Here is a 16634-nt window from a genome sequence, read left to right on the forward strand (position 1 = left end):
TCCTGGTCCTAGTCCAGCACTCTAACCACTACACCCATGGGTGCAAGGGAATAATGGGCTGGTTTGAGTTCCATTATGCCCTATGAAGAAAAAAATTTAAAAATTTAAAAAATCATTAAAAATCGTATGAGTCTCTGATTACTTTGGGGGTTGGGGGGTAGGCACCCATGGGTGCCAACTACCACCCCAATCACTTTGGGAGGTTCAAACTTGAACCAGTTTGAATCGAACCCCCCCCCAGTTCAGTTCTAATTCGAACTGGCAGCTCAAACCTAATGGCTGGTTCAGTTCGAATTTGAACCATCAAACCAAACCAGTTTGAATTCAAACCAGTTCAAATTCAAATCAGCTTACACATCCCTAACAGTCATCCCTCGCCAACCACAGGTTTCCCAATTGCAGATTTGAGTATCCGCGACTAGGAAATTGTGACCAGTCTCACCAACCGCAACCTGAGTCTCTGAGGTTTGTTGAGATTTTTTTGAAATTTGGGGGGGTCATTTCCAGAGGTCAGGCGGTCATTTCCAGGGGTCAGGGGGCAATTTTTTCTAATTTTTACTGAATTTTGTGGTCCTTTTGCAACCACAATCACCCTAACCCCCTGTTTCCAATACATTCCTATTGCTTCTCAACTGTGAATTCACCAACCACGAGGTTTTCCAGGAACAGAACCTTCATGGTTAGCAAGGGATGACTGTACTAGTGAGCAATATAGTGAACTCCAAACTGGGGGAAATTCTGTTCTAGGAAAGGATCCTCACAGTTCCCAAGGCCACAACCCCAGATTTCTGCTAGAGGGTAAAAAGACAGTTTTCCAGCTGTAAGTGGAGTGCTGGAAGGTGGGGGAGAGAAGACAAAGGACCAAGGGTGACCCCCATGCCCCAAGGCTGTTCCTTAGTGGGTAGGACTGCCCCTTTTTTTCTGTCACAGCAACTCAAACTCAAACACAGCAAACAAGTTTCCCACCGGTATCAGTCAGTGTGGCAGAAATGAAAAGAACTCTCTCACAACTCTCCACCTCAGCCAGGGAGAGGGGAAATTGTGCCAAAGTAAGTCACACTTACAAAACTGGATGATCCCACCATGGGTTCTGTTCCATTCACAATTCAAACTCTTTGGTTAGGGGGGAAACACACCACTTTACAATATAGACAATTATCTAATCTCATGATAGTGACTACCCCGCACACCTAGTATTTAAATCCAGGGTAGAGAATGTATGTTTTTTTAATTTGGATGATCATTTGTATATGTGTAGAGGAATCTAATCATGCATTGAAAGTATCATCTGAACTGGTCCTCTGACATTAGAGGAAATGTACAAGACAACGGGGCAACAATGAAGCAGAATGCTTTCTACTTATGCCCTTTGTGGTGCTTTATAAAAGCAAACCCTTGTGCCAAACAAACACTGGCAGCCCTTTGCCCTAGACAATCAGTGTTTAAGCCACTATTTGTACTTCTAATACCAGACATAATTTGTAGCCACTACGGAGTCTCCAGTACCTTGTTTCCAACTAAAGCGTGAGCGGCCCAGGATCCAAAATTCATGGTTATCGAAGTGGATCTCACCACGGGGAGGGAGGAAAGCATGAGCCAGCTCCCCATTCAGCCCATCGAAGCAAGGATGTAAGGGGGAGAACCAGCAGTCGGTGTGGTTGAAAGTGTAGAAACCTGCTCAGCAATAGCCAAGAAGATGGAGGATTTGGTTATTCTCACATTCACTTACATGATGATGATATTGAACAAAGTTTATTCTCATTGATCCTAGCAAATAGCGTTATATACCAAGAGAGAATGACCGGTCTAAGGCCTTTCCCCCGAAGTATAGGGCTGAACAAGGATTTGAACCCAAATCTACCCAGATCACAGATCACTAATAAAGAGGACCAACAAAAGGACGTACATTTCACACATCACATAATTAATCTATGGAATTCTCTGCCACATGATGTGGTGAAGGCCTCTAGCTTAGATAGCTTTAGAAGGGGCTTAGACAATTTCATGAAGACTACTAGACTGTAATAATTCACAGACTAATATAATTAAGAGACGTGGTATAATTAACCATGTGGCATAATTAAGATACATGGTAGTATAATTAAGATACATAGACTAGTATAATTCACAGATTAATAATTCTGTAATAATTCTGTAATGTTAATTCAGTAATGATATTTAATTCTGTAATGATAATTATGTAATAATTCACAGACTAGTATAATTAGGATTGGTGGTCTAATTAACCATGTGGTATAATTAAGATACATAGACTAGTAGAATTCACAAATTAGTAGAATAATTCACAGACTACTAGCCTGTAATAATTCACAAAGACTACTAGTCTGTAATAGAGAAGTAGTCTGTTGGCTATAGGCCACCTCCAGCCTCAGAAGCAAGATGCCTCTAAATACCAATTGCAAGGGAGCAACAGCAAGAGAGAGGGCATGCTCTCACCTCTCTTGCCTATGGGCTTCCCAGAGGCATCTGGTGAGCCACTATATGAAACAGGATGCTGGACTGGATGGGCTTTGGGACTGATTCAGAAAGGCTGTTCTTACGAGGCCTGATGCTACTGAGCACCTGGGCTGACTTGAGCAAATCCGACAAACCAGTGCCATTCTGCTTGCTCATCTGCAGCGCTGGAGGTCAGATTTGTGCTGCTAATGAATCTGTGCATGAGTGCATGGAAGGAGTCTGCAAAATGAGTAACAACCATCTGAAGAGAAGGAATTTCAAACAGCCCATTGGTCACATCCTACCAATTTCCCCTGACTTCTTTGATGGCACAGCTGACACAGCTGGATAAAGGAGATCAAGGTTCTCCTCAACAGACAAGCCAGCACAAAAATAATGAGACATCTGAGGCCTAGTTCTTACTGGTGGGGCAAGTGTAGTGTCTGGACCAGAGGTGCTCTAACCCTCCAGACCTTGGGGCCCCGGTCCGCAGCCTCCAAGGTCCGGGGGAGACTCCAAATGCCTGGGGGGATGCCTCTGGTCCTACAGCCAAATGCCTCTGGTCCTACAGCCACCCTATGCGTGCCTGCTGCAACTAACCTACATGCTGGGATTTTTTAAATCAAAGCTGCTACACGGCCAAGGTGTGGCTTCTGGGGCAGGGGGAGCCAAGTAGTCGACCTACTGCACTGGTGGCGGGGGGAGTGACCACTGGGCACGTCCTCTCAGCCCAGCGGCTTTTGTGAACTGCAAGGCACAACTGCACAGTTCAGAGAAAGATCGCCACAAGCCTGTGACATCTCCGGCTTGCAGCAAGCTTCCTCTGAACTGCGCAGAAGCGCCTCACAGTTCACAAAAGCCACTGGGCTGAGAGGACATGCCCAGCAGTCACTCCACCCACTGCCACCAGGTGGGGGGAGAGTAGATCAACTACTTGGTTCACCTCCTCATCCCAGCAGCCACCCCTTGGCTGCGCAGCATCTTTGATTTCTAAAAAGCAGCACATAGGTTAGCTGCAGCAGGAGGCCCCCAAAAGGAGGTTTTTGGTGCCTTGCCGTGAGGGGGGCTGTGGGGGGGGGGCTAGCAGCAGTGGGGCTCATGGAAGGGTGCCAAAATCATCTAGGTGAGCCCCTGGTCTGGAATGTACCACTTTTTAAAAAAGAGGGTGCATTTCCCATGTTTCTCCATTAAAAAAATATGTATCTGCTTATAAAAACATTAGCATGTTGGAGAGAAGAATGCAGTGGTTCCTGTTTCAGCTGCCACCATTGATCTTCAATAGTCCTACTGAATAATATCTACTGCCCTTTATAGCAGAGAAATGTTTTAGGCACGAGGTGTTACTCAAATGGACAAAATCCAAATATTTTATAAATTAAGAGGATTTATTGTTTCACAAAGATAAAAAACAAGAAAAACAAGACCAAAATGGGGGGGAAAGATGGTCCTTTCCAAGAAATACAGAGTTAAAGTACCACCAGATACAAATTTTCTTAGACAGAACCAGTTTTCTATCCTTCAGACTGAGTCCCTTTTTGCCAACCTTGTCTAGAGGTGCACCTAGGTAATTTTGGAGCCTGGACCTAAAGGCCTTTTGCTGCCCCCACCACAAGATAAGCTACAATGCACTGTTGTTGTTTTTCACACCAGAACATGCTCAGGGAAAGCTGGAAACTTTTCTTATTTTATTTTTAGAAGAAATTCTGAATAAGATACTTCCCACTGATTTGAACATACCACCTTTTGCAGGGACAGTCCTGCCACTTAAATCAGCAGAATACATTACTTTTTACACCAGAATATGCAGTACAGGAGAAGGAAGGGGTAAAACCAAATGGAAACCGTGAAAGAATGAGGTACAAACCTCTTCTCCCTTGTAAATACTTATAGAATGTTTGCTGGTCCCTGTGCGGAGTCCAAAGTTCATTCTTGTTTTTCTATAGTTTCACATTTGGTTTAGCAGTTTGACAGTTGGGTTTTTGGGCGGGGGGGTGTTTTTAAAAAATGGAGGGAATTTTTGTTTGTTCTGATTGGCTGGGCTGAAGAACTGTTGGGCCAGAAAACTGTATATAATGAGAGATTTGGGGAGAGGGAGTCCATGAGAGATGGTTTAGAGAGGGAATCCAAGAGAGCAGTCAGCAAGAAGAAGAATCCGTCTGTAGTGGAGGTGGTCCATCTGCAGAACAGAAGTTGTGAGAAAAGCCTAGCTGAAATCACTGGAAGAAAAGCAAGAGCCTGACTGGACTGAGCCCCAGACCAGAACAAGAGACTGCCCAGCAAGCCAGAAGCTGAAGGAAGAAAGTTCAGAGGACTCTGAGTAGGGACCAGTACAGAGCCAGGTAGTGATTGCGTTTTTCCAGCTTTTTATTTTTCCCTGGCCTGTTCTGTAAGTAACTGTTTTGAATTTGCCTTTTTGCTGTAAAAGCAATATTTTAATTGAGCCATTTTTCCTTCTTCCTAAAAGTAAACTTCCTGGTTATATAAAAAAATTAGAGGCTTGTTGATTTGTCTCCACCCCATCTATAAAGCCTTTCCACACTACTAGAGTTTTGAGTTTTGGTAATTTTTGGAGGACTGTTGCAGTGGACTCAGCCATACAAAAAAAGTCTACTTGGTGGCAGCAGAAAAAGGTTAGGAGAGACAGAGTGCTGTTCCTCCACAGAGACTAAAAAGAACAAGGAAAGGAAAGGATGTGAGGAAACCAAGGAAAGACAGAAAGGAGAAAATGAAAGAAGACTGGGAAAGGGCAGGTGGGAAGGAACAATGTTAAAAGCATGAGGGGGGAAGCCAATATTAAGAGGAAAGGAAATACCAAAAAGGGAGAAGAGGAGCCTAGGTGATGGTGGGACAGGAGATTTAATTTGGATACCTTGGTGTACAGGCGCCCGGAGACAGCTCGGTCTTGCTGGGGCTGGAGCTACTGCCACCACATTTCTTCCCTCCCTACTCCACAGATGCCCGCATGCCTGCTGCAAAAAAAGACAACTGGGTGGCCAAAGAAGAGCATGCAGTCACAATTCTGTGGCATAACTCCTGCTTAGTCTCTGCCTGCAAGCAGGAGAGAAGAACAGCACAGGAAAGAGGCGAGAGCAGTGGCTGAGGACCAGCACCAGCCAGCTGCAGAGCCAAGTGCTGGCAGCAGGCCAATGCAGAGGGGCAGGCATGTGTGCAGCAGCAGGCATCTCTCCAGCCCAGGAAGAAGCGGGCTGGGGGCGGGGGGTGCATTGAAGGAGACAAGGCACTTCGTAGCCTGTTGGTTGGCCAAGCCCCACCAGAAAAATTGCCAGGAAATCTAGGACCAACAAACAGAAGTACTTTCTGAGACAACGTATAATCAACTTGTGGAATTCTCTGCCACAAGATGTGGTGACAGCCAACAACATAGATGGCTTTAGTGTTGGGAATTATCTCTGGCAGGAGAAACCCTTTTTCATTATAGCAGAGTGCACAGAGGCACAACACAGCGGAATTTAGTTAGGCATGGGTGTATGCTGAGAGTAAAGTAACTTGGAGCCAGTTCATAGTTTCAAATCAATATATAAGGCATTTATTAAGGAATTCCATTCTAGATAGGAAAGTGAGGAGTTAGGATCTCTAATCTATCTATCTAGCTGGATGCAGATGGATTCTGCATCTCTGCACACATGGTGCAGGGGAGATGAGCTTGCATGTTGCAAGGTAGAAGGAAGGAAGAGAAGGGAGAGATGAAGGAAGTGGCTGGAAGGAAGGAAGTCCCTGAGATTAGCAATCTACATATCAAAGTGATAGTGTCAGAGCAGTAGAGAAGGGATGACCAATGTCTTGACCCTCTAGTCCTCTGACTCACTAGTCTGTCCTCCCATGTCATTGAGACAAGAGACAGTGCAAAGTCCTTCACTTCCAACATTTAAGAGGGGTTTGGAGAACTTCATGGAGGAGAGATCTATCATCAGCTACTTGTTGGAGGACAGGATGCCTCTGAGTACCAGTTGCAGGGGAGTCACAGCAGGAGAGAAGGCATGCCCTCAACTCCTGCCTGTGGCTTCCAGCAGCATCTGGTGGGCCACTGTGTGAAACAGGATGCTGGACTAGATGGGCATTCTTGGGCCTGATCCAGCAGGGCTGTTCTTATATTCTTAGAGGGGAAACGCTGAAGGGAAGCAGCCAACATTTCCCAGCAGAAGAGATCACCCCTGTGCATCAGCCAGGTGCCTCTGGCATGGCACAGGGGACATGGGCAGGCAAACGGTGGTGTAGCACCGCGTGGGCCAGCTGCAGCCCACCACTCTTCTGCACCTACCCGGGAGGGAATTGGGGGTGGGGGCAATGCCTGCAGGGGACCGGACCTCCTTCCAGAAGTCAAGGGGGTAGGGCACCCCGGCCTCATCCTTGGCAGTTAATTTCCAACTGATTCTACAGCACTCCTCCTGTCAATCCAAGGACCTGGCCACAGTTGCCATGCTTTAACTCACTAACCCCCAGACCAAGAAAAATATAGACACAAGCTATTCTTAACCAGTCAGTTCTTTACAAGGGGGTTCTAGCTGAGGCTTCTCGCTGATGTTCTAGTTTTCCAAGGGCAGGGAACCTTTTCTTTTCTTCTTCTTCTATGAAGACACATTGCATCACAGAAGTTCCCACTTGCTTTCTGAATGGTATTGCCCAGTGATAGAGCTACCATCTCAATGAGAACAAAGAGATAATTAAGAGAGCTCTGATGGAGGGTGTCACAGCTCTGTCTCAATCAGTCCCATGATTTTAAGTTTCTCCTTAGACTTCATGAAATGATCTTGGACAAACCTCTCTCTCTCTAGGGGAGGAGAGCTGGCCTTGTGGTAGCAAGCATGAATTGACCACTTTGCTAAGCAGAGTCTGCCTTGGTTTGCATTTGGATGGGAGACTACATGTGAGCACTGTAAGATAACCATCTTAGGAGATGGAGCCATAGTTCAGAGTATCTGCATGCAGCTTCACTCCCTGGCTTCTCCAGGTAGGGCTAGGAAGGACACCTGCCTGTAACCTTGGATAGTCAAGACATTACTGAGCTAGATGGGCCAATGGACTGACTGGGTATAAGGCAAATATCTATGTTCTCTCAACCATGGCTCTCCATCTCTACTATGAGACTAACAACACTGGTCCACCTTGATAGGATTGTTTGTGAAGATTTCTAAGGAAATGTCTGTAAAGTACTTTGAACATTGAATGTGCATGCAGATTATCTGATGGACTCTGTGATTCTTAAACAATTCTGGTCACCACATCTAAAGGAGGACATTGTAGAACTGGAAAAGGTGCAGAAGAGGGCCACCAAGATGATCAGGGGCCTAGAGCACCTTTCTTATGAGGCAAGGCTACACCTGGGGCTTTTTAGTTTAGAAAAAAGACGACTGCGGGGAGACATGATAGATGTTGGAAGTGAAGGACTTTGCACTGTCTCTTGTCTCAATGACAGTGGAGGACAGACTAGTTAGTCAGAGGGCTAGAGGGTCAAGACATTGGTCATCCCTTCTCTACTACTCTGACACTATCCCTTTGGAATGTAGATTGCTACTCTTAGGGACTAACTTCCTTCCTTCCTGCTTTGCACTTCCCCCTCCCCTTCTCTTCCTGTTCCTTCTACCTTGCAACATGCAAGCTCCTCTCCCCTGCACTATGTATGCAGAGATGCAGGATCCCCCTGCATCCAGCTAGATAGATAGATTAGAGATCCTCACTTTCCTATCTAGAATGGAGTTCTCTAATATATACCATTTATATTGATTTGAAACTATGAACAGGCTCCAAGTTACTTTACTCTTAGCATATATGCATGCCTAACAAAATTCCACTGTGTTATGCCTCTGTGCACTCTGCTATAATGAAAAAGGGTTTCTCCTACCAGAGAGAATTCCCAACAATAGAGGCCTATAAAATCACGCGTGGTGTGGAGAAAGTACAGAGAGAAAAATTCTTCTCCCTATCACATCACACTAGAACCAGGGGTCATCCCATGAAATTGATTGCCAGGAAATTTAGGAGCAGCAAATGGAGGGACTTTTTCACACAACACATACTCCACTTGTGGAATTCTCTGCCACAAGATGTGTTGACAGACAACAACCTGGATGGCTTTAAGAGGGGTTTGGATAACTTCATGGAGAAGAGGTCTATCAATAGCTACTAGTCAGAGGGCTATAGGCCACCTCCAGCCTCAAAGGCAGGATGCCTCTGAGTCCCAGTTGCAGGGGAGTAACAGCAGGAGAGGGGGCATGCCCCTTTCAACTCCTGCCTGTAGGCTTCCAGCGGCATCTGATGGGCCACTGTGTGGAACAGGATGCTGGACTATATGGGCATTCTTGGGCCTGATCCAGCAGGGCTGTTCTTATGTATTCCTAAGATTGCTTATGCATGTGCTACAGCCACTCTGTGGATGAGGCAACCTAAGTAGATCCTTCTGATCCTATCTTCAGCACCCTGGAAACTGCTGCAGCACTGTACTCATTGGTATTCTGATAACCCTGGAAGATCTGGGCCATGTGGGACAAGCCCACACTGCCTGTCTCCTTCCTTCCTGCACAGGTCCCCCCCACATCCCCAAAACTTGATCAATGGCAGGATTTCCTCCCAGGAAGCTCAGATATCCTGACATTAGTGGAGAAGCACAGGAAGGGCACGTGCTGCAGGAATGCTCGGATCCTGAAGGTCATGTTGGGAGTTCTTGTTAGTGGCTGCTACCCACATGTTGGGGAGCTGGTTGCGTGCTGTGCCTCACCACACGGACACTAGTTTTTCTTCTGTTTCTGGCCAAATGTATCTCATTTCTATTTGTTGTGATGAAAATTGTCCAGGCTTTGCTAAGTAGAGCTTGCAATGTGCAATGATCTTAAAGTGGCTCTTATCAGGCAGCTGTGGTTCGCCACTCTAAGTGCGGGCCAGGGGGTGGCTTGGCCATGCTTTGCATCTTCCCCTCACCCCCTCAGTAGGACCGGACTAGGAGGGACCTTGGGGTTCTGTGGTTGGAACTCAGGAGGTCTTTTGTCTTTTTCACAATGCAGCTGCAGAGAGGAGGGGGATGTAGTTTCCCTGAAATAAAACCCCCAAATCATTTTATGCTGTACTTACGTATGCCAAGCCCCTCTTCAGAAATACAGGACATTCTCAAGTCCATCTACCACAGCTTTTCTAGTTTTAATCAGTAGTTACCCATTCCTCCAAAAACTCCTCCCTGCTTTTTTCCAGGCTAAATATATCCAGCCCCTTCCTCCACCAGTCAATGTGTCTGTTGCATTCCCCCCAAACAACCTTTTTCATCTCTGTCGTGGTGCTCCTTTGAACTTCCTCCAACCAGCCCAGATGTATTCAGTCTGCCAAGCGGAAGTCCCTCTTCCATTCTTGGGGTGATGCCAAGAGCTTGAGTTAGTTTGGAGAGATGCGGGCAGTGGGGGGGGGGAAGCAAGGGAGCTACAGAGGAAGACGCAGCAGCGCTCGCCTCTTGGGGGTCTTTGTACCACTGCAATCTGTTTCTAATCTTGTAGGGGCTGCATCAGTCTTGGGCAGTTTCACATTGAAGGCAAAAATGTAAGTAGCACCCACACAAGCTCCTTGGTCATTTCTGGCCAGGGCACACAGAAATATACATCGGAATCAAGGACACTGAACTCCCACCCACCCGGGCACACCCTTTGCTTCTTGAGAAAAATGTATTCACACTTCCCAAGATGGTGCCACATCTGAAACTGCCTGCTGCTGTTGACGCTTACAACGTGCTGGATTTTTACCACCTAGCACCCCAACCAATTGCTCCATGCTAAGGCCTAGGTTGTGATGGTGGGAAGGGATAACTGTCCAATACTTCTGCTCTCAGAGACTGGTTGGCTAGTTATGGAAAGTGGGGAAGGAATTACAACATTGTAGCTGCAGAAATAATGCCCCGTCAGATCTGGAATGGTACAGAACTGACTAGCCAATACAGGCTCTGGCGTCGAGGCAAGCGCGGCGAGCACTTCCCTGGTCTAAGTGGGACACCAGAAAACTGATCTACACATCAGGGAGTTCCCACTTCAGATCTTGGGTCTGCCATGAACTCCCCCTCCCCCACAAGTCGCCGTAAATGAGCCACAATTCCTAAATCTCAGCTACCATCTGCAATAGTGAATAGCACAAACTAAAGCATACAAACAGGATAGCTGCTGGTATTGGTGTTTCTTATACATTTTGATGTAAATACCTTTATCAAGGAAACAGTCAAATCCCTTACAAACCAGCTCAGTAAAACTTCATTGCAGTGGCCTATCTCTGACCCAGAGGTGCTCCTATCCCTGGACTTCCAGACTGAAGTCCAGGGCCTCCACAGGCCCTGGGGGTGGGGGGGCAAATCCTCTAGTCTGTCCCAGATGGTGTGGTCACCTGGCTGAGCATGATGTTCCTTAATTTGCAGTGGAAGGGGAGCCTCCAAAGGCCTCTAGGTCCAGGGTCCAAAATTACCTAGGTGCACCTCTGCTCTGACCTACCTTCAGGGTTGTTGTAAGGATTACGGCAGGGATTCCCAGGTGTTGTTGGGATACAGCTCCCATCCTCCCCAGCCACAATAGCCCGTGGACGATTGCAAGTGCCAGACTGCTGGGGGCTCCAAGGCAAAGGACTCTGGGCCTCCTCCATCGTAAATTGAGAGCAAATGAGAAGGGAGCCATCCTCTCCACCATCGGGAATGAAGAATGAGAAGCGGTGGCAGGAGATTATTCACACTTGGTTTCAGGGTAAACCCCTGCTCACTTGGCAAAGAGGCACCTTTTAACGTGGTGATTCTCTTTATTTAGCAGGGGGAGAGTAACTGGCCCTATCCACCCCCAGCACAGTACTTCCAGTGACTCTTGCTGGTATCTGTCTTACGTTTCTTTTTAGAATGTGAGCCCTGTACAGACAGGAATGAATGACAGAAATGGAATGAATGAAGGAAGGAAGGAAGAAATAAAGAAATGAAAGAAAGAAAGATGTCAAGCAAAGCCACTTCGAAGTACACTCACGGCATTGAGGGAAGCAGCCTCGCCCCTCTGCTCTCCGCGTTTGTTTTTGCAAGTACACATGGCAGGCATGATTCTACGCCAGCGCCTCTCCCATTTACTCCAGCATTTTCAGAAAAAAGTAGCTTAAAATCAGCATTTTAAAAATCCGGAAATACCTCGAGATGAGCTAGAATTCACATCACAAAGCTCAATTTGTGTGTGGAGTGGGTCCAAGGATCTCGTCGGGACTTCGGGGTGAGTTTGGCTGGTGTGTGAATGCACACACTCTCTCCGGAAGGAGATACGGGGCAGAAGCCCTGTCTGTAAAGCTCCCATGGCATGCAAGGACAAGGGACCTTTGGGGGGGAAACTCATTGGCTGGTGGGGAGAGCAGGAAAAGGTGGAGCTGCCATGGAACTCATGAAGCAGCTCCTCCTTCCCCAGTCCTCCCCAGAGGCCAATAGGAGGAGCATCCACCAGAGGTCCCCTCAGGGGCGGAGCCACCATTGGGCCAATGGGTTCAAAGAACCCGGGCCGCACCCAATCAGGGGCCGCACCTCGCAGCCCTGACACACACCCCGCGTCTGACATCAGATGCAGGGGTGCAGGTTAAGCTCCCACCGTGTGGCCCCTTTGGGAGCTAAACTAAGGCTGCGCTGCGAACACAGTGCCAGCCTAAGTAGCTCCTGAAGGGGCCATACAGCGCCTTCAGGAGTTAAAAGGCTGGCGCTGCAAAAGCAACACCAGCCTTAGTTTAGCTCCCGAAGGGGCCGCGCGGCCCGTTTGGGACTTAAACTCCAACTCCCGAATGGAGCCTCAAGGCTCTGTTGGGGAGCCAGACCACGCCTCCTGCCTCTGACATCAGAAGCGGGGGCGTGGCTAGCCCATGTCTGACATCAGATGCAGGGAGCGGGGTCAGCGGGGCCGCCGCCACTGCCGCACACAGGCCGGTGGTGGTCAGGCTCCGCGTCCCCTAATGACGCATCATGACAGGGCCTCTGGGGGACACCACCCTTTTTTATAGATGGGGATTCTGGAATGCTCTCTGCTGTTTCATACCACCACTGCCACCAGTACTGGGGGTTCAGGATTTGGCCCTGCCAGGTGAGCCCCCCGATGGGTGTTTTCCCTTGGCCAATGCCCCATCTGGCCAACGCTGGTTTCTGCACCTGAGCAAGACTGTGCACGGGGAGCAGTGCCTTGAAGAATGGAAAGCACTAATCCTATATCAACTATTCACCGTGTGTGTGTTGCTGCTGTCCTCTCAGTGGCACCATTCTTTCTACGGAGCTCTTACCGATAGTGATGTCTGCCGGCTGGGAAGGGGCCAGGCGTCGGAAGCTGAGTGGCGAAACGTCACTCCACATGCGGAAGGCGCTGGCGATGGCTCTCTCAGTGTCGGCCTTGTTGAGGGTGCTGGGGAACTGCAGAATCCTGCAGCCAGGAGGGAGGGGCAGACTGCAGGTCAGCAAACCAAGAGGCCTGAGCTCACCTGCTCTTCTAGAACTTCTCCCTGGAGGCACCGCAGGCAGCAGCAGAAGAGGAAAGGTGCTCCTCCTCCCTTGAGTGCCATATAGAGCACAGGGCAGCTTGGTTTCTGGCAAGAAGAGGTTGCCCTAGACCAGGACTGCTCAACTTTGGCCATCCTGCAGATGTTTTTAAATTTTTTTTATTGTTAAATTTATACCCCGCCTTTCATTAAGAAAATCCCAAGGCGGTTCACAATAAAAAACAAGGTTATAAAATAGACACATTAAGACACTGAGTTTAAAAATATATAAACAAATCTGATTAAAAAATAAATAAAATTAAAACACAAGCATAAAAACAGTACAAAATACAAGAAGAAGCAGCGGAGACAATAATATAAAAGCCCTGGTAAAAAGCCACAATTTGACATGCTTTCTAAAAACTGTGATGGAGACGGAGGAGTGGATATCCACCAGGAGAGCATTCCAGAGTCTGGGGGCAGCAAAAGAGAAGGCCCTGTCCCAAGTGCACAACAACCTAGCCTCTCTCATCATCGGCACCCGGAGCAGAGCCCCCTCAGATGACCTCGTCAAGCGGGCAGCAACCCTTGGGAGCATGCGGTCCCTCAAGTATCCCGGGCCCAAACCGTTAAGAGCTTTAAAGGTCAAAACCAGCACCTTGAATTGGACCCGTGCAGCTCTTTCAGAATGGGTGTGATGTGCTCCCAGCGGGCAGCTCCAGATAAAACCCTAGCTGCCACGTTTTGCACTAGCTGTAGTTTACGGATATTCTTCAAGGGCAGCCCCACGTAGAGCACGTGGATGTTGGCCTACAACTCCCATAATCCCTGGCTATTGGCCACTGTGACTGGGGATTATGGGAGCTGTAGTCCAAAAACAGCTGGGGGTGGGCCTAGGTTGAGCAGGCCTGCCCTAGACCTATCCTATACCCATCTCAGGATGCAACAATGGAAGGAGTGAGCCATGGTACCTGCAGCAAGAGACTGGGCTATTTCATTCCCAACCTCTTCCACTAGAGGGTGCTGTAGGGTAGAGATCAGATTGCCTGACAGCAAGTCTTGAAAGTTTCAATGGCAAAATCTGGAGTCCTTTTTCACATGATCAACAGGATCCTGGGGAAAATTTCTTAGTGTCTTGTAATGTGGTTTTCAAACTGTGTTCTAGGGACACCCCCCACCCAGGGGCTCTCAGCTGCTTTCCCCACCCTTAAAATAAGCCAGGGGTGGGTGGGTTACACCTCCCTTTCTATTCAAAGAAGGTTTGCTTATGGAAAAGCATACAAAACAAGTATCTTTTTAAAAAAAAAGTAAGTCCACCAAAAAAAGAACTACAGAGAGGTAACAATTAAATTGATCAAAGGCTTCCGCAAACAGCAAACTCTTTGACAAACAATGAAAGACAGGCCAAATGGGAACAAAGCAGATCTCCTGGGGCAGGGAGATCAACATCCTGGGGCAGCGATTCCTAAGCTGTGGTCTACCAGAGGTTAGGAACTACAACTCCCATCATCCCCGGCCATATTTTATTGTGGCTGGGGATTATGGGAGTTGTAGTTTGGCAACATCTGGAGAACCACAGGTTGGGAACCCGTCCTAGAAGACAGTACAGGAGAAGAGCTGATCTTGGGGTAACAAACATGACTTGTTCCCTTAGCTAAGCAGGGTCCACCCCAATTGCATTTGAATGGGAGACTTGAAGTGTGAGCACTGTCAGATATTCCCCTCAGGGGATGGAGCCACTCTGGGAAGAGCAGAAGGTTCCAAGTTTCGTCCCCTGGCAGCATCTCCAAGATAGGACAAGATATATATTTTTTTTATAGGACAAGATTTTTTTATTGAACCAACAAACTACCAAAGCATACAGTACATTGCCAGATAGGGCTGAGAGAGATTCCTGCCTGCAACCTTAGAGAAGCCGCTGCCAGTCTGTGAAGACAATACTGAGCTAGATAGACCAATGGTCTGACTCAGTATATGGCAGCTTCCTATGTTCCTACAGAGAAGACCCTCTCATGTGTTACCTCCTCCAGCTGCACCCCTGAGGGCAGCAGAACATGCAGAAAACCCTCCTTGGCTGTTCTTAATCAGTGGGCAGATTATAAGGGGGGAACTATTGGGCTCTTCAGTTAGCAGCTCAGTAATGTTAGATCAGCTTCCTCTGCAATGCACAGCTCCAAGGAGGTGTTGCTGGGTACGTTCTAGAGCAGGAGGGGGCATTCGGTAGCTCGCAAGCTATTGCTGCTAGCTCACCAACCTATCTGAAGTAGCCTGCCAAGATGTTTGGTCTTGCTTCTCCCGCCCCTTCCAGTCAATGTCACATATCTGATTGTCTGGCTGAGTGGAGGCCCAGCTGCACCCTTTTTAATCCCTCTTTCTTTGGGTGCTCAGAGGTGCTTTTATTTCCTCTCCCACAAAGAAGCCTCTCTTGCTCCCCTCCTGTCCTGCAGCAAAAGTCTCCTGGAATCCAGCAGTTTTGATATTCAAATCCCTTATAGTGCTGATGTGTGTTTTTGTACAGGCTGCCACTTTCCCAAACTACTGTTTTGTGCTGGTTCTAGTAAAAATTAAAAAAAAGTAGTTGCTCCCAGAAGCCTTAAGGCTGCCCACCTAGGACATCTTTTCAGTACACATGTGGGCAACAGAGAGGCCTGGGCGTGTAAAGAAACCTCTTCAGTGCCCCAAGGTCCCATGGAAGATGCTCAGGGGTTGGTGAGGCAGAAACAGATTCCTTAAAGAACACAGCAGCTCCAAAAGTAGTCCACTAAATACTACCGTGGCACCGAAGTGTGTTCTGCTGTGTTCTCTTTGGAAGCCTGTAGCCATATGTTCAACTCTCCCTCTCCAGAAGTACATACTCACTTATAAGTCAGATTCACATGGTCCCATTTGTAGCCTAGTGGGTTAATTGCATAGCGCCTCCTCCTGGCTGTGCCTTGATTTGACGGCTGGGCAGCAATGCTGCCTGCTTCAGACCGGGCTGGTTCTTCCCCCTACGAGGAAGCAAGGAAGACATCCGTGATTATAAAAGGGAACTCAAGCCCTGCCCAGATTTCACCATTACACCACACAGTCCTGTTCTAGTCTGTGCTTGGATTCCACCCTCTCCTCTCCCCTGCACCCCTCCTTTTATCCTCTAAAACCATGGCGATGCTGGTGTTGTTGGCTTTCTGCCATGTTAAGAAATTCCTCCACCACAGATGTGGGTTCTCCCCCCTTCCCTTGCTGCTCAGCAGATTTGGGCCAGTTCTGCTCTCGAGGAAACGGAAGTGTTTTGAAAAGCTGCCAGGGGAGAGGAATGAGCATGTCCCCCACCCACCCACCCCGCAACACACATACTTTTAAGAACTTTGTATTTTTCTCCTCCAGTTCTTGAATATTTTATAAACACAGCCATGCTTTGATGGCCGATCAGACTCCTTCACAATCCATTTCTGAGGGCAGGCTAGAAACCTCATTCCTCTGTCGTAAACTCAGTTGGGCATATTGTTTACAGCCCCTTTCGGGCAAGAAAAGTCTCCTCTCGGCGGCATGCTTCTCCCCTCTGCCCAAGGACAGCCACCCCAAATCCCTAGGAGAATGAAACGAAAGCTTTCACCCACCTCTTGCTCTGGGCCGGCGTCTTGCAGAAGCCACAGAACTGCAGGCAACAGCAAGAACGGGACTGCAGCAGCTGACCACCAGCACCACCTTGGCATTCTGGGGCACAAAAGGAACCCCGGCCACCC

At 48.0% G+C, this 16634-nt stretch overlaps 1 protein-coding gene across 1 annotated transcript in view; it reads right to left on the reverse strand.

The window, feature by feature from the left end:
* LOC128351404 (matrix metalloproteinase-23-like) overlaps window positions 1–16634 on the reverse strand; it is a 30872-nt gene extending 14238 nt beyond the window's left edge. The window contains exons 1-4 of the mRNA XM_053310926.1: window positions 16509–16634; window positions 15769–15899; window positions 12718–12854; window positions 1507–1674 (exon numbers count right to left, since the gene is read on the reverse strand). Coding sequence (XP_053166901.1) covers window positions 1507–1674; window positions 12718–12854; window positions 15769–15899; window positions 16509–16604 — 532 coding nt within the window. The 5' untranslated portion in view covers window positions 16605–16634. The remainder of the gene's footprint in view (window positions 1–1506; window positions 1675–12717; window positions 12855–15768; window positions 15900–16508) is intronic.

The sequence above is a fragment of the Hemicordylus capensis genome, chromosome 3, assembly GCF_027244095.1.
Source record: "Hemicordylus capensis ecotype Gifberg chromosome 3, rHemCap1.1.pri, whole genome shotgun sequence".
NCBI lineage: Eukaryota > Metazoa > Chordata > Lepidosauria > Squamata > Cordylidae > Hemicordylus > Hemicordylus capensis.